General features: G+C 43.2%; 1 protein-coding gene across 1 annotated transcript in view; it reads left to right on the top strand.

Moving 5' to 3' along the window:
* Nucleotides 1-18,616, top strand: part of LOC135376577 (protein ERGIC-53-like) — a 59,625-nt gene that overhangs the window by 17,586 nt on the left and 23,423 nt on the right. Inside the window, exons 6-10 of the mRNA XM_064609110.1 lie at nt 4,123-4,222; nt 4,490-4,613; nt 6,241-6,609; nt 11,827-11,950; nt 18,419-18,596. Of these exons, the coding sequence (XP_064465180.1) occupies nt 4,123-4,222; nt 4,490-4,613; nt 6,241-6,609; nt 11,827-11,950; nt 18,419-18,596 (895 nt within the window). The remainder of the gene's footprint in view (nt 1-4,122; nt 4,223-4,489; nt 4,614-6,240; nt 6,610-11,826; nt 11,951-18,418; nt 18,597-18,616) is intronic.

Raw genomic sequence — 18,616 nt, 5'->3', positions numbered from 1 at the left:
GAGCAGCCAGCCTTGTTAGAACTTTAGATTGGACTGAAGTCATGGGTACGTTGAAACAATCACTTCCATAAGCAGCCTAGCAACAAACAATTCTTTAAGATAATTTTCTTCATGTGTACCGGTCTGTGAGCACTTGACTATACATACGAATAAACCTGAAACTTTTTTCTAATGCTTTTCGTTTGGTACTGCAGTACCTACCCAGTAGCCTCTTACTTTGCTCTGTGCTAAAATGTGCAAGCAACGTGCAGTTGGGGAACCGAGCAGCTATTTTGCCAGCACTGTGATAATAGACGTTTGATGTTGAACATTCTTTGTTAAAAGCTAGAAGGAAAACAACAAAAAGTAACAGGAACAAACTAGAAGCTGCGTGACCCAAAGCACGGCCCAGGGCCTCCTCTCCCAGCGACCTTGACGATGGAGCGCGCACGCAGACATAAGCTTGGAGTGAATTTATGGTAGACATGCGTACGCTGCTGCGGCCTGGCTTGTGCGCTGAGCGCCTGAGCGAGCGCCGCTGACCCCAAGTCTCACAACAGCCTCAATATATGCGTCTTCTTTTTTTAGTATTGAGTATCGTTAAAATACATGATACACTAAAAATGTATTTTCGATGCCGATACTCCTATACTCTCATTTTTGGTACTCTCATACCTAATACCGATACATGTATCTTCGATACTGCCCATGATTGATGTAAATGCACCTTAGTTTTTCACCCAACTTCAAATAAAGCAATAATTCTAACAAAGTGACTTTGATATAACGAGGGTTTCCTGTACAAGGGTTGATCAAGGAGTTCCCGGACTGACAATGTGTGTTGAGTGGCACGCACATTTTAGAAGTGGCAGGAGTTCACTGGACGATGATGAACGGTGAGGAAGACCATCCACGAGCAGCACGGCAGAAACTATTTGCATTTTCTTCGTTTTCTTCCACATTCGCGGTATTGTGCACCAAGAATTCATCCCTGCTGACCACGCTGTGCAGTCTGGGCTGTACTCCAAAACTTTGAGTCGCCTGGAGAAAACGTCCAGAACTTTAGCGTGAACAAAATTGGTTGCTCCACCACAACAATGCTCCCTCACACTCATCATTGAAAACATGGGAGCTCCTTGCACATAACTGCATGATTGTATTCGCTGGACTTGGCCCCCTGCAACTTCTTCCTTTTCCCTAAGCTAAAGTCATGGCAAAAGGGCTGCCAATTTAACGACATCCAGATGATCCAGGTGGAATATCACAGAAGGTGTTTCAGCAGCTGGAAGAACAAGAGTTCCAGGAAGCGTTCCGACAATGGCAGCGACACTGTGAGCGATTTGTAGGTGCCCAAGGGGGACTACTTTGAAGGTGATAGGGAAGAAATTTGAATCAATGATCTGGTTGCATTTTTTGTAGGGTTAGTCCGGGAACTTTTTGATCAACTCTCGTGCAAGAGCTACGACAGCTTACAGGAATACTTTCTTGTGATGTACAAATACTATGTTTGTTTGGCATCAGGGTTCATTTTGGAATAAGCTACGAGTATGCTTCTTTTAGTTTGTTTAAAGAAAGTGAGACTCCTGGGTTTTACATGAGCAATGACATTTCATCATGATGCATATGTTCGTACATAACTAGTATTGCTTATTTGTTTTTGTTGCTTCATGCTCAAGAGTCCATTTTGAGCAGTGCATTATAGGCTGTAGCAAATCGTTAATTCCATGCCAAGGAACACTCCCCAAAAGTGTGTTTCTGCAGATAAAGTAAATATGCATTCGGGAAGCCACATGTGAAACATACCAAACATCTCTTCGTACCCAGCTTTGTCTCCTTTTTGAAGTTACGGAAAAGGACAGAAGCTACCTGTGTGCATCTGCGTAAATGTTTCAACCAGTAGTACGTGTCATTTACTGTAAAAGAAAATGACTGCGAACAGATGAAATTCAAGTGCAGTGCCACACCATTGCAGTCTTGTGGACACAATAAGGTCGCACATAGAAAACTGTCCTTCACTTGGCAACTGAGTTGCATGAATGGACAAGTATAGCTGTGCTACAGTAACTATTGCAGGGAAAGCTTGCTTTTCCATGAGAGTGCCACCAGAGTAGTGGGTTTTCTGAGCATGGTGAAACAGGACAACGAAGGACTTGCAGTGTTGATAGCCTTTGAGTCGTTTGGGGGGAAACACTTGAGGCAATTGCCGATTCTCCAAACACACTTCACACAGCAGATGATGTTGAGGGCACAGGACAAGTTCCTCAAATGATCCTGTAGTATCAGAGTGCAAATCAGTTGAAGCATGTTTCTCTAGTGCTGCTTCCAAGAGCTTCCGAGCCCATTGCTTTTCTGTCTGAGTTATATTATAGCAGACATTCTTGAATCTTTGATCTGTTAGTGTTGCAAGTACAAAAGTGTACAAATTTTTATGTCTATGAACATTGTTTTCATGCAATGAACAAGGTTTGAATGCAAATGACATTGTGCAACCTACTTTTTGCCTTTTTGGTAGGCATGCAGTGAACCAGAGGAACGACAAGAGAGAGAGAGAGAGTAGTACTTTAGTGCAGGCTTCTGGGGGTAGTTGCCTCATCGATGCACTTGAACACATCAGTCACTGATGACATTTGGCGCCATTCATTGCTGCTGAAGCTGTTGATGTTGTCATTTCCTGAAAGGTCCAGTGAAATTGCCGAACACAGCTCTAAGAGACGGGAATTCATCTTGTACTCACTGTTCCATCTTGTGGGAACGTCTTGGATTAGTTCCATCAGTGCACATCCCATGTTTGTTTGTATTTTCTGCATATGTGATTGTGCTTGGGAACCGTGCTTGCAGTATCCGACCACTGACCTGGCTCGGGCGCAAATTTCATTAAATTCAGTTGTCCCTTTTTAGCATCCTCAATGCGGAGCTGCAGTGTGTGGGCAAAGCGAGAGATCCCAGTCCACATCTTGCACTGCATAACCGCTGCATGAAGTTTTGTTATTTGTGAGCACAAAAACTGGCAGGTCACCTGGAAGGTCCCATTCCACACAGACACTTTGCAGAAAAGTGCATGAATTACCAGCGGTGTGTCCCTGGGGTACACCAGGCAAGGCAAAGTGTAGATGGGGGCAGTGAAATTCACGTGGCACGTTACAGACATATAACTGTCTTTGCTGTGCCAAGTCCAACTGTCAGTTGTAACGGAATAACACCATGCCGCCCGTGAAACAGCTGTGTAGCTCAGACTTGACCCATTGTACTTGTTTGTATAAGTGTGGGGCTACAGAGTGCAAAAACGTGGTCCTGCTCAAAATGACATATTATGGTGCAGCAGTCCCAATTAGGTCCAGAAACAGACGTTCTTCAACAACAGAGTACGAATGAAGGTCTTTGGCAATGAACAATGCAAGTTTCTTTGTCAGCAGCTTCGCACTTGCATCCGGCATCCAGTTTATACAGTTTAGGTTTCATGTAGGAGCTCAGTGACTTCTGGCTTGTCTCGGTCTTTTTGTGTTTTATTGTGTCTACAAACCACGGTTTCGTTTCATACAACTTGCTGGTAGCTGGATGACATTTCAGACGATTTGCAGAGGTGTAGTGGTTCCTTTCGTTTTTTCAGCATTGCCTCGCAGGCCATGCATTTTGCCTCACCAAACGATGCCTTTTTGAAGAAATTCAATAAAATACCACACCTTTGTCAAGTAGCAGTCTCCGTACTGCTGTTGTCACTTTCATTCGTGTCATGTTCCATTGTCTCTGACTATCGCCGATACAACATGCGAAGCGCATATGCACCCAGCATCCCTTTCAGTCTTGCGGATAATTTTTATGTTTCAGTTGGCAGACCGGGAGGTGCCGGCAGGCCACGTGACAGTGGCCTCCCGGTGCCAGCTTTACCTGGACGTGCTTTGGAGCAGATATTTGAAAAATTATTTCAACTTTTGAATACTTTTCGAATATGACTATTCAATCCGAAAAGCACTTGAAATTATTACTTATTCGGATAATTATTTCAAATTTCCTATATTAGCGCACCTCTTTTTTTTTTTTATTCTTATTCTTGTCACTTGCAATTGATGGATTGGATTGGTTGTGATGGTGATCCTTATTGTTGTAGCTGTTTGTGTTCTGGAGCAACAAAGTTTCTCTTTTCAGTGATGGATCAAACCAGCAGCTCTCTGGTTGCTTGAGAGACTTCAGGAACAAACCTTTCCCGGCAAGAGTCAAGATCGAATATTATAAGAACGTCATCAGTGTAAGTTAATTGCCTTTCCTTAATGATTACTCGTGTGCTACGCTACCCAACAACATATTACTTCTTTGTTATCTATTGTACCTGCCTTCAGTCCTGCATTCAGTGAACTTTTATAGGAATTTGTACACCTTGACCTTAACAAGTAAGGCATCCATTGGTGTAGTAACCAGAGTACTTCAGCTAATGGGGGCTATTAGCCTTGGTTGCACCAGTTTGGTTTGATAGTGTGCAGTAGGTACTGTAATTTGTTTTTCTCGTGTATTTTAGATAATGATGCACAGCGGCAACACCAACAGTGATGAAGACTATGAGCTCTGTCTGCGTGCAGAAAATGTCTTCTTGCCGCAGTTTGGCCACTTTGGTATTTCTGCCGCAACTGGAGGCCTTGCAGGTAGGCTCACGGATAATTTTATTTGGACTGGTACTGTCTTGTCCGAATGTGCTATTGCCGACAGATTTCTCGTTCCTGCAAAGGTTATTTATGCTTACAACATTCTTCCTCATTTGCTTTGCATGTGTAATTTTGTTTTCCCAGTTTTCAGATCCGTAAGTGATGGGCTTTGCCAGCACACACACACACCTCTGGCCACAAAATAAGCAACAATTGACAGTATGTGCAGAGCCATGTATAAAAAAAAAAAAAGGAAATCCTGTCATTAATGGGCTCTGCCCACTTTTTGAGCCATCTGGACAAGCACGAGCCGAAATACAGTTTTGTATTATTCCAGGCTATCTGAAACCATATTTCACCTGTATTACTAGATGCATTTGTAGAAACTGGATTGGATAGAATGGGATTGGAATGGATATTCCCTAGCGACCCACCAACATAATGGATTTTGTGGCAGTTTTTATCTTCACCAAATGGATGGAGAGTGGCATGTCGGGAAGATGCAGAACAGCAGAACCACTTGTTGCAACAGACTGCCAGTATTAGTTATATTTTAATTATGAAAAATAATGGGATAGAGAATGAGAATGAGCAACGGTGTGTATATGAATACAGGTCTGTGATACAATACAAATTCTTAGGAATACATAGCATCATTCTTGCTATCTTCTCTCAATCTCTGTCTTTACTGGGCATAATGAGGACGATGAAACATATTGTTTACGCATAAATGTTGATGCCGGAGTGTAATTTAAGGTGATTTCCAAGACAACTATGAGAATATATACATACATACAGAATAACTTTAAAGTAATTTATGAAAGTTTTTCTCATCAGTTTCAAGCTTTGCTGTTCCAAATTGCACCGCTGTTGTCGAGAAAATTTTGGTGTCATGGTGGTCCCCATAGAAAACAGCAGCCAATGAAAAATGTTTGATGGACAGGTTCTGTCTCTTTTTTAGTCTTGTTCTAATGGCAAGACTGGCTTTTAATATGCAGCAGTGAGTATATGGGACGTGGAGCGCGCATGTAGGAATTTTCCTGTAAATTCATATTCACTCACATATTGGATTCAGTCCCAACTTGAGCACTGAAATGCAGTACTTTTTTGTTCCCCTAGTTATTGAACACACCCCCGACTTTAGTAGAGTGGCCAGATTGTGCTGTGTATTCTGCTCGCACAGCCTCTTATATAAACGGTTTTATTGACACATACTGATCAAGTACAGTCAAACTCCTTTACAATGAAACTCAGGGGACAGCAAAAAAAATTTGGAGTAAAGGTATTTTCGTTAAAAAGGATGTCCATTATTGGACCTATAGGGCTCCAGCGGGACTGCAAAAAAATTTCCTCAAGTGGTATTTTCGTTAAAAAGGTGTTCGCTATAAAGGAGTTTGACTGTCCAATAGAATTTCATATGTGGAGCACACCTTTCCCCACCATGCCTTTACTTGCGGAAGCTTTGTCTGCTTAGAACTTTGTCATTTTAGAGTGCACAAAGGAGATTGGAAATTATTGCATTTTTTTCTTTTCAATAAACTCAAGATTTTGTGCGTTGTGCGACAGATGTAGTTGGTAGTGATAACTCCAAATAGCCATAACCCAACACAGCATCTCTTTCTCGCAGATGACCACGATGTACTAAAGTTCCTGACGTCGAGCCTTTATCTGCCGGGCACTCAGCCCACGACTCAGGGTATGGCTGAGGCCGAGAAAGAGAAGTTCTCCAAGGAATACGAGCAATACAAGGAGAAGCTGGAAAAGCAAAAAGAAGAATACCGCAAGTTGCACCCTGAGGAAGCTGCTCGCAGGGAGATGGAGCATGGACCTGATCAGCAGTACGACACCCAACAGCAAAGAGAACTGAGACAGATCTTTGAGACACAGAACCACATGTTTGAAGGAGTCAAAGCGGTTCACAGAAAGTTGGATGAGATCCTGGGTCGTCAAGAGAGGACGCTTTCTCTGGTTTCTACGATCCAGACCGGAGGCGTGGGTAAGTGTGGGCATTTTGGGGGGAGAATGTTGTGCACTTCTCTAGCATAATAGAGTGAGAATTCTAGGCATGTATGGTACACTTTCGAAACTTTGTTTGAGTAATACATCATTTAATAAAACATTGAGGTTGTGTATACTTTGGGTATAGCTTCATAGTACTCTTCAATACTCTACGGCAAAAGGAAAATGACATTTTTATCTCCGAAACAGCTAAAGGATTTGCGTTTAATCGCATATATAAACATACTGTTTTGCTTAAACGGCATATAATTTGAACCCCACAGAGGTGTGCAATTGTGTCAGTATGTTGAACGCCATCTAGCAGAACCTCCATGATGCGTGCGTGGTATTAACGAAATATTGAGTGAAAAGGCTTTGACTTCCGGCAATTGCCTTCAGCAAACTTTTGTCTCCATCCAGGAAGGCTTAGGACAATTTGTATTTGTTTGTGGGAAATTCATTTATTTCAATTAAACTTTGAAAATTGCCAAGCAAACCTCACTTTTGTTTTACAGAAATGTAAAGTCCTCCAAGCCAACAACCGAACAAAAAATATGCGCTGTATCGCAACATAAACAGTAAAAAAAATTTTCAAATTTCCGCTTCAGCCCCGCCTGCTTGATTGTCGCAAAGAAGAGCGCATGGAAGATTCGGGGAGAGGAGGAAGTGTTCTCGCCTCTTGTTTTACCTTTGTTTACCCTGCTTTTACCTTGATGCTGGTGACAATTATCTTATCACAAAGAAGGCCAAACAAATTAATGTGGGGACACTTCCTCCTCTAGATGCACATTTAGTGTGCACTTCTTTGCAAAAACGAAGCAGGCAGGGCTAAAGCATAATTTTTACAACTTCTTTGACTATTTCTGTTGATACTGTGCGTAGTTTTTGTTGGGTCTACGGTTATCTGAGAAGGACTTCATCTTTCTGTGAAACTGAGGTTCGCTTGGCAATTTTCGAAGTTCAGTATATGAGTTCAGAAAATCTCAGAGTGCTTAGCGCCACTTTGAACTGTGGGAGCTTACTAATAGGAAAGAAACGGGTGGCCTCGAAACTGTTCCGATGTCCATTGTCCATGACGTGTCAAGGTCAGCGAAAGTGAAATGTGAAGGATTATTCTTCGTTCCCCCGCTCAGCAAGCTTCTAAGATGCAATGCGTAAGGAAAGAACATTGGGATTTTCTGAAGTCGCCTATTGACAAAGATAAATTTTTCACAATTACAAATTGTCCAAAGCCTTCCTCAAAGGCAGCAAAAGTTTCCAGAAGGTAATTGACAAAACTCCCACAATGCTCCGGCGAGTACGTCGCCAGTTAGAATTTTTTATCACTTTAAGTGAAACACCCTGCATGTATATACGAGGGGTGTTCAAGTCAAACCGGGACTTTTTATTTTTTGCAAAAGTAAAATGAACTTATAGGCAAGAAATTAGTTTTATTTTTCGACATAATCTCCAGCTGCACTAATGCACTTGTCCCAGCGTTTCATGAGGGCTTGGTTGCCCACAGCATAGAAATCCTTACCGACGCGTAGCAGCCATGTTCGGACCGCATTCTTGACCTCGTCGTCGCAGCTGAAGTGGCGGCCCCCAAGGAACGCCTTCAGTGGCCCGAAAAGATGGAAATCGCTGGGGGGCAAGGTCTGGACTGTAAGGGGGATGTGGCAGCAACTCCCAGCCAAGTTCCCGTAAGGTGCATGTTGTGAGATGCGCGATATGCAGACGTGCATTGTCCTGTAGGAGGAGGACTCCTTTGGCGATCAGGCCCGGCCGCTTTTGCTTCAGCGCTTTATGCACATCCCTGAGAACCTGGCAGTAATATGCACTATTGATGATGGTACCACTGGGCAGAAAATCAACCTGAACAACGCCAGCCTTGTTCTAGAAAACCGTAGCCATGACCTTACCCGCAGACGGGGTGCTTCGGAACTTCTTGGGAGCTGACGAGCCTGGATGCTTCCACTGTTTTGATGTACGTTCAGGCTCAGGAGTGCAATGGTGCACCCATATTTCATCGCACGTGATCATACGATCAAGGAACGGCTTTCCTTCAGTGTCGAAACGTTACCTTAGCTCTTGGGAGATTTCTAGTCTTCTCTGCCGGTCAAACACGGAGAGCTGCCTCAAGACCCAACGGGGACTAACTTTCCAAAACTGGAGGTGTTCATGAATGATAGTGTTCAACAATTACCACAGAAAGGTCCGTCTTTCGAGCCAGTTCGAGACATGTTATCCGTCAGTCCTTGAGGATCAGGCACTCCACAAGTTGGATGTTCTCAGGAACTCTGACACTGGGTTCTGAGGCGCCCCTACCGGGATCGTCCTGCACTGATGTACAGCCGTCTCGGAACCGTTTGCACCACTCAAACGCTTTGCTGCGGCTAAGTGTATCGTGGCCGTACTGAGCCTGAAGTCTTCTGTGATTTTCAAATGACTGTACGCCTTCATTCACGAGAAGCTTCCTGACAATTCGCTGTTTGATGTGCGTGCTCACCTTGTTGTCGGCTATCTTGTCATGCACGTGTTTTCTGTTTTGCACAAACTTTGGACCACCACGCGGAGGCCTATCGCGTGCAAAAATGACGAAAAAGAAGTAGCGCGAGCCATTTGTACACCCAGGAGACAGAAAGTCCCAGTTTGACTTGAACACCCCTCGTAGCTTGTTCATATTTTGTAGAAAGTACTTGTAAACATTTTGCACTCTAGAAAGTACCTTTATTGATGGTTCTGACAACAAAATATGATGGCTTTATGGGCACTGAAATGTTTGGCTGCTGTTGGACGTGCATGGGTTTGCATTTATCGTTTGCAAAGACTAAATCTATGCACGATCCATGTCACATTTTGATGTTGGTTGTGTCACTCCCCAATTGCAGGCTCAATTCTTATATTTCTGGTAGATGTTGCTTAGCAGAGTCCATAATGTTACGTGCTTCTTCGTTTTTCGGCCGGTATGAGATGGTGCAGTAACAGATTAGGCAAGTGCTCATAGGGGGGGCCTACACATCCTGGGTGTTCAGATTGTTGTTTTTGGCATGCGGCTGCTGGCAAGATACACCGTTTCCCCCAGGAGTGAGCACTTAACGGCTGTCGCTGTAAAACAATATGAGCAGTGTGACAGAGCTTGTGGCTTACATGCTCACATCCCTATGGTTGTCAGCCCTGGTATTACGTAATGCATAGAAATATATCTGGCGTTACCTTACAAGTGATCAAGTTTGTGGCCTGAAACAATTAACAGATTTGGATGGATATACTTGTGGACCCGGCACAAAAAGCGAGCAAATGCAACTCGATGTCAGGCTTTGTCTTCTTTGTCTTGCCTTCAGTCTGTCCAATTGAGGTTCTAGGAAATTTTGGGTCCTAACTAAGGCTGTGGGTGCCAGTACAGTAAACTCCCGTTAACTCAGTAATAAAAACAGCCAGGAAATTCGAGATAAGCGATAAGTCATGATATTCAATGCAGTAATGAGATATTGTGGAAAGAGAGGAAAACATCCTCAACATGCTTGACACATCAGCAAACATTCATCATCACTGCTGTGCAACTTTCCGCTGCAGCGGTAACTCTTTGCGCTGCTTTCCAGCTTTGCTATCTTCCGATAGACACGTGGTCACCTATTTGCAGTTGTCAATGAACGGCCACGATCGGGGCTGGGCAGCAACTGATGGGCAATGGTGGCAGGCGGCAACCCAAGAAACATTCCTTCTGTGTGGCACCAACCAATAATATTTCAGGGCTTTCAGAGCACAAGGGGTGAAAGGAGGATTGCAGAGCTGGGAGTGAAGGAGTTGTCGGGGAGGGAAGGGCGGAGCTACGGCATGCGCGCTTCTCGAATGTTTGGACGAAGACTTTTTGAAATATCCCAACTCGGTCCCAAAAATACTTAGAGATGAGCAGCGAGAAACGCACGATAAACATTGAATTTGGTTGCGCGATGCCAAAGACCTTCGAATTATCCGATATTTCGAGATATGCGAGTTTGAGATAATTGGAGTTTACTATGTATACGTGAGTGTCTTGTGGCCCTTCGTACAGTCATTCTCATATTTGCATTGTGATAGTGAAGACAGTGGTAGTTGTAGCGGGAATTGTCGTACAGATGATGATGAGCAGAAAGACTGGAAAATTTGTGAAGGTTGAACAGCTGAAGCCTATAGATGCATGCACACAGTTTTATGCATAATGCACGAGATAGGGACATGCATACCGACTAAGGTGATGAGCGTAATGGTGGTGAATTAAATTGGTGACCATCATGGTGTGTGGTTTGATTCCCACCACTGTCTGGCTTTTTCAACGACCGTCATATTTCTTAGGCACCTTGAGGTTTGTGTTAAAGCCTCGGAACAGTTACTGTAAAAGTTGTTTTTATCGCGCGGAATTATTTTTCACGTTTTTCGCGCATTCCTCCAAAATCGCGAATTTAAGTTCCGCGAATAGCTCTGGCCATATGAGGGCGAAAATCGTTCGGCGTTTGACACTGTACCGTGACTACCTTGACCCTTTCTACTCCACGCAGCATAGGCAGTTTAAGCAAGCTGCAGAAGATTGTTTTTTCCATCAGGCAAGATGCAAAGAAATAAAAATTGATCACACTTTTGTTACTCCCACAAACGCACTCCATTGTACATATATGCCACTACCACGAAGCCACAACATGCCTCTCCCCGCAGTCTCAAAACCAGCTTGTATGATGGTACGACATCTCAACCAAACTGTTCAGTGCCCGGAGTGATAATGAATGAGAATTGCTAAAATGAACTGGCTGACCTGCATACAGCCAGTACTATGGCCTCCTGCAGGGTCCCTAAATGCCATTGTACAGGGCCTTTCCTCCCATATCTGTGAGAAGAAAGTGATTGACCTGGCATGCTGCCATCCCCGTGAGCAATGGATGTCTTAGTACGTGCCGAAATGTGCCAGAGTATTAACGGTGGCACGAAATGCAAGAGCAGAGCACTCCCGGAAACCTGTGTCGCAACTTTAAGTTGTAGCGAATCACCCCTTAACCCAGCTTCATTCGAAAACGCACAAATATTTTCCACACGGAAATAACGACTTTTACGGTAGTTTGAACCAATAAATTAAGTTATTATTTTTTTACTTTACTTAGCATAGAGACATGAAGTAACTTTGGATGGTTGGCCTAGATGAGCTGATGTCAGCTTTGGAGTTGTATACGCCTTTTACAATTCACTGTGGATATTTTCATTTCAGCTTCGCACCAACCAATGGGACAAGGTCAGCCGATGGTAGCTGGTCCCGGTGGTATGCAGAGGCATGAGGTGGATTCCGTTCTGGCTAGCCAGCGTGAGATTGTACAGGCAGTTCATGAAATCAAGTAAGTGTCATCAGCATAAATAAGTTTTACTCGCCGTACACAACTTGCCTCAGACTGTTAGTTTCTGTGTTGCTCTTGTGATGCCAAACAAGGCCTTTGCATGGGGCTCACAGTCAAAGTGCTTTACAACGAACTCCAAAGGACCGCGGAAGATACTCCGCTAAAGGTGAAGGTGACTCGGCTAAAAACGACCGTGCAGCGATATTGCAGTTCAAACTGACCGTAATAGTCGCGATACAATAGTACGAGGGTAGACTCGGGGAGAAACCTACGACGCACGTGTGAAAACGTCTGCCGCTCCAGCAGCGACCAAAGTTCCACCACAGAGTCGTAGGCTCCATTAAGTTTCGCATTAGTTTCCACTACGACCACATATTTCTGGGGACGAGTTCGAATACGAACCGCCCGGAGGTTTGTTTACGGTAGGCTTCGTGGAGCCGATGACAGGTGTCGCCACCGTTGCAGGAGCTACGGCTCTTGTTTCTGAACGTAAAGCATTGTAGAGCAAATGCCCACACATTAGTCACCCGGTTATGAGCTCAGACGGCTCGTGACAAGCTTATTTAGTCAATAATTTCCTTCAGGCTAAAGAAAACTCTGTCATCTTTTTTTTTAACCCCAGAGAGTCAGTGGCCATGTGGTCTCTGGAGGATCATGACGTCCGTCCGTGTCCTCCGATAATGCCATCACAAAACCCGTGGAAACCGGAAATTACGGGCGTGTGACTTAGGTGGAGAGGGGAAAACGACACTGTGCACCATGCTGCGCGGCCCATTGCAAAGTGTCGGGAACATTTTCTTTCGAAACTTTGTTGTATGAGTTGTGTGCTTCGGCAATCAGACCGCAGAATTACTTCGTTATTTCTGTAGTTTGGTTGTGAAGGATTTTGTTCCAGTTATACATTGCGCCCTATGGAATGATGATCGAACCGTGAAAAATGCTCGTTGTAACAGTCTTTTTGTCAAAAAGGCACTCGTTGTAAAGGGCTTTGACTGTATTTATTTATTGCTATTGCTGGTTGGCCATTTATAATTCTAACCATGCGTTAATTTAAGATTATTTAATTTGGAATTAGTTGCAATGATTATATATTCACATTGTTAGCATGTTTGCATAATTATTGCAGCCCAACTTTGGCACTCCAATGTGTCAACTTTTTTACTAAGGATTTTACCCGACAACTTCAGTGTGGCTAGCACATGCTATACGGTAATGGCAACAGCGTTGCTGTTGCCTGGTGCTGGGAGAGAATGCTGCTATTGCGCACACTCTCGTCAACTAATTTCTTCAGGAAATGCAGCCTTTCCAGAGGAAGGATTTTGTGTGACAGCTCCTGAAGGTTGTTCAAAAGTTGATAGTATCACATGCAGTACATGAATACATTCTCCTTTACAGAAATGTTGTTTGTTAAAGATGGTAGCTTTTATCTGTAATAATTGAAGGCAACAGAAACTGCCTTCAGTGTGTAATGTGTCCACATCGTCATCCTAAGGTTGCAGGATCTAACATGGGTGCGGACACCAGTAAAGTAGTTCCACAGTACAGCTTGCTTAGACATAGTATCCTCCACAAAGGACATTAAATTGAAATTGCTGCGTGGGTGTGTGCAAAGTTAATCCACTGATCGATCACCGCAGCAGTGCACACAGGAGTGGCAATGGTAAGAGAAATTATCAAAATCTCTTAAGAAGCCTTATTGCCTCATGAACAGCATGCCGCTGTGTGCCCGGTAGGCCGCTCCAAAAGCACATCAACACACATATATAGAGGAAGTACAGTACCGCAGATGTTTGGGCAGCATTATTACTGCAACTGGAATGTCTCTTCCTGCTGTGTTGTCCCTCCTAAAAAAGAAATACCACCTTTCTCTAAAGCTGTGGTTCACAACTGAGGTTGCAGTTGAAGTTACCCTGTTGCGGTCATCCGCCACCTCTCCCACCTGTGCTCCCTTTCGTCTCTGCTTTTTATATTCTCATATCTTGCGAGTTCAAAGCTCATTTGGCACAACTGGACACTCTGTTCTTTTTACTTTTAAGAGAAAATGTATCACAACAGATCCTTGGGCCTGAGGACAAAGAGGACATCTGCACACAGGCAAATAACTTTATTGGTCAGAACACCCAGGTGGGGCAAACTCCTGCAGTCCACCTAGAAAGGGAGCTAGAAGGTTGGCTTCAGTCATTTCAATGGTAACAACCTCATGAAAGACTTGTTCGTTATGAATATGTTCCCGGCAGGCAATGCGTAGTGGGTTTCGGCCAGAAGGGTTCGCACAAACTGCAACCAGCCAGATGAGAGACCCCTTCTGAATTGCCGCATTGTTCTCTCACATTGCATACATGCTCCCTCATCCTATCGTTAACGTGAATGTTTGGCCGATGTATTCAGCCCCACAGGAAAACAGGATAGAGTACACGACACCCTTTGTGCAGTTAACACCTGGAGCTGTGTTTTTGGGACATTCAGTGGACCCTTTAAAAGTTGTTAATCTAGAGAGCCTAAAGTTGCTGGAAAAAACTATTCATACATACACTGATCCTTTCGACTATCTTGTGTAAGTTTATGAAGGAAGGGAGTGACCAGAGGGTACCGATTGACATGTTCTTGACATGGGGGTCTACCATTGGGCATAAGGAGTCTAACGAGTGTGGCTTGTGCCAGATCAGAGGTGTACTCTGCAACACTGAACCTGCCAGTGTTGTAGCCACCGTTGAAGAGGAGGCAACGTGATCTTGTTAAATAATCAATTAGACTACGAGATTGTAGAATATCCAGAGGCCATTGAGTGTGTATGGTGCAAGGTTTACATTGATAATGTTAACCACTACATAGGGGTGGTATACTGTCCACCTGGCACCCCTTCCAGTGTGCACTAAATGAGATATCTCGATAGAAGCAAAAAGATGTGATGTGTGAAAATGGGGTGATTTTAGCTTTCCTAATATACAGTGGGAGAGTCTAATGCCTTATGGAAAGGATGCCCAAAGTGCGGACATTCTCATAAATATTGTTTTTGAATTTGGATTAAAGCAAGTGATAACCAAAGAGACAAGGATTGTGCATGACACTGGATCAATTCTAGATTTAACATTTACAAACTTAGAATGTTCATGGAACGTGATAGACAGTATATCTATTCACATGATTACTGTTGTTACAATGACTGTTATCCACAAAGTTGGACATGGATAGGCAGTACAGATATGTTGCTGACTATAATAATGCAGATGATACAGCAATAATTGATCATCTTAATTATCTTTATGACAATATTGTTGGCTTGGAAGGGTCGAGGTCACTTGATGAGATGTGGAATTCTTTCAAGAATAACATTAATTTCTGTATTAGTAAGTTTATCCCACTGGAACGGAAAAGGACACGTCGCCAGAAGCCATGGGTAACACGAGATGTTCTTCACAAAAAACGGAAAATTGACCGATTAAGAAAAAAGGGAACTATGAGGGATCTGGTATCAAAGATTCGTAAAGAGATAAGTGCTGACCAAGGACTGCCCAAAAAAAATTTTTTCAAGCATACGTTACTTGAGTTTATGCACAATGTGCCACAGAAATTCTGGCGATATGTTGCACCAAATAAGAAAGATTCACCATCGTCACAAGGATTAACTGCGGAACTATTTAACGATTATTTTGCTTATTTGCATCTGTATTCTCTGCTGATGACACTTGACGTCCGCCTTACTGCAACTACTCAGGCATATCCTCTCTTCCTGACCTCAAAATATATGAGGCAGGCGTTCTGAATTTACTGCTGCAACTAGACACCAAAAAGTCACCTGGGCCCGACAACATTAGCAATGCCTTTTTAAGGCGCTACGCAGTACGTGTAGCACGGCTATTAGTTATATTATTCCGGAAGTCATACAAGACGGGGGAAATTCCCAGCGACTGGAAACTGGCAAAAGTCGTACCAGTCTACAAGTCTGGAAATAAATTGGAGTATTGCAATTATTGACAGATTTCCTTAATGTCCGCATGCTCGAAAATAATGGAATATTTTCTACACACAAATGATTGAATTCCTTGAATCCAATAAAATATGAAGCAATGATCAGTTCGGGTTCAGAAGAGGTCCATCAACGTCACTGCAATTAATCGAGGCTATACATGATTGGATGTCATGCCTCAACAGCAGAAAGCAATGTGACTGGATATTTATTGATTTTGCCAAGGGGTTCGACAATGTGTCGCACCCCAGACTAATACAGAAGGTACGAAAATGTGTTCAAAAATCTAAAGTTAACTTCATGGGTTATGGGATAGCTTAGTTGCAGGCAACAATATGTATGTTTCAGTAATAACACTTCCACAAGAAGGGCTGTCTCATCGGGCGTTCCTCAGGGCACGGTTCTGGGACAGCTATTCTTTATTCTTTACATAAACGATTTGGTTGAATCTATACCATGCAAGATCGAGCTTTTCGCCAAGGACTGTATACTGTATAAGTCTATATCAACTATGGACGATCAGCATCTTCTGAATACAGCTTTGAATGAAATATTGAATTGGTGGCAACAGTGGCAAATGTGCGTTAACCTAAAAGAGTCAGTTGTGATGTCCTTAACTTTGAAGAAAGATGTAATAAACTTCGAATACATTTTAGGTGCTGTCCCATTAAAACGTGTCGATCATCATAAATACTTGAGGTAATTGTGGACAGTAAACTTTCGTGGCGTCAACATATTGCTTACATCAAAGGAAAGGCACTAGGAAAGCTGAATATGATCTGACGCACTTTAAAATTTGCTCCAAGTAACATTAAAGTAACAGCTTACATTAAATTGATAAGGCCAAGGAATATTTCTCGGTTGCATGGTACCCCGAAGAAAAAGGGTACATATTGAGATGGTAGAAAGACGGGCAATTAGATTTATTTATAACAAGTATGGTAGGACCCCTTATACACACCTCCTCCTCCTCCTTACTCCTCCTTATACCCATTGGTAGACCCCATGTCAAGACTAAAGCAGTTGGTACCCCCTGATCACTCCCTTCTTTCATGAATTTATGCACGACTTGAAAAAGATTGAAGAAGCATTCATACACAGAACCTTTCGGCTAACACCTTTAGGCTCTCTAGTTAGCCACTTTCTAAGGGTCTACTGAATGTCCCTCAAAACACAGGGCTCCAGATATTAACTGTGTTACGGTGTCATGTACTCTGTTCTGTCTTCCCGTGGTGCTGAATATATCGGCTAAACATCCCTTTGCATTAATGATAAGATCAGGGAGCATGTGACGAGACATGAGTGAACGGGATGTGAGTGAATCAGGACGGAACGTGAGTGAACAATGCATGAATTCTGAAGTGGTCTGGCATCTGGCAGGCTGCAGTTCGTGCCAACTCCCCTGGCAAAAAATCACTACTGCTGCGTGGAACGCAATGGCAAGAGCAGTCTTCTGTGAGGCCGTTACTATTGAAACCACCATAGGATGCATCAGCCAATGTTGTATCTCCCTCCCGAGGGCGCTGTGGGAGTTTGTCCAACCTGGGTGATTTAACCTCAATAAAGTAATTTGCTGGTTCTGAGCCCTTGCGTGTGTGTCCTTTTCATACTCACGTTCAAGGTTCTCTTGTAATGCATCCCCGCCAGCTTACTGCCATTTTTTTTTTTATGAAGAGAGCATAGTGTCATTTGCGGTTTCATTCTGCAAAAGGTGTAACCGATTAATCAGTGGTGCTTTAATTTGAATTCTCACTGAGGAATTAGCCCTGAGCACAGGATGATGCTTTAAAGCATAAGCATTCTAATGACAAGCAACTGTGTGAAACACGTGTGTATATTGCTGGAGCCGACTGCTTACTTTTTGACACCAAGCGCTCCCTTGATGGCCCCTAATCTGTAAAGCTGTGGAGGATAACCTTTTCTGTAGTTAGTCACTTGTTTATAATACTATTGAGTATTGCAGGATTTGTTGACTGTTGCATCGTTACAGGTGTGGAAAGAGGTGTGCATCCTTACACGAAACAAGCGTGCAGTACAAATAATTATGTAGAGCATATATTACCAGCACACAATGCTATACTAGAAATATGATGCGAAAGAAACTACAATCACAAAACCGTTAAAAAAAGTTAAAACTTCTTTATTACAAAATTATGATATATGAGAGAGGGCAGGTTATGTGTTGCAAACGCTTCCACTACGGTTGTGCTGTTTGTCGTTGGAAATGAGCAGCTGTTGACACTCTTGATTTTTATGCATAATGTAAAAACCCTGAGACTAGGGAACACGAAGGGACAGACACAACACGTGTCTGTCCCTTCGTGTTCCCTAGTCTCGGGGTTTTTACATTATGCATCATCTTCACCAGCTCGCTTGCTTCCTAGCCATTTTTTCATTGGTTTTTATTTTTATTTTGTGGTTGGCTGTCATATCGAAACTGGTGTAAGGAAGAAAAAGAAATTTCCTGTGCCACTGTCACTAATATGTATTATTGTTTGCAGATCATTTGTAGCTGAGGTGCACCAAAGGACTAGCACAATCCTGGCTGCTCAGCAGCAAGGTGGCACTGCAGGTGCAGGAGCAGCTTCTACAGGCTATGAACACATGCAGACACTTAATGAACTCAAGGACAGTCTCAATGATGTCAAGAGGGATGTAGCATATGCTTCAAAAGTTCAGGTATTGTGCCTTCTTCAACA

This window comes from Ornithodoros turicata, unplaced genomic scaffold (genome assembly GCF_037126465.1).
Source record: "Ornithodoros turicata isolate Travis unplaced genomic scaffold, ASM3712646v1 ctg00001161.1, whole genome shotgun sequence".
Lineage (NCBI taxonomy): Eukaryota > Metazoa > Arthropoda > Arachnida > Ixodida > Argasidae > Ornithodoros > Ornithodoros turicata.
Note: the sequence above shows the minus strand (reverse complement) of the source record. Positions and strands in the feature narration are given on the sequence as shown.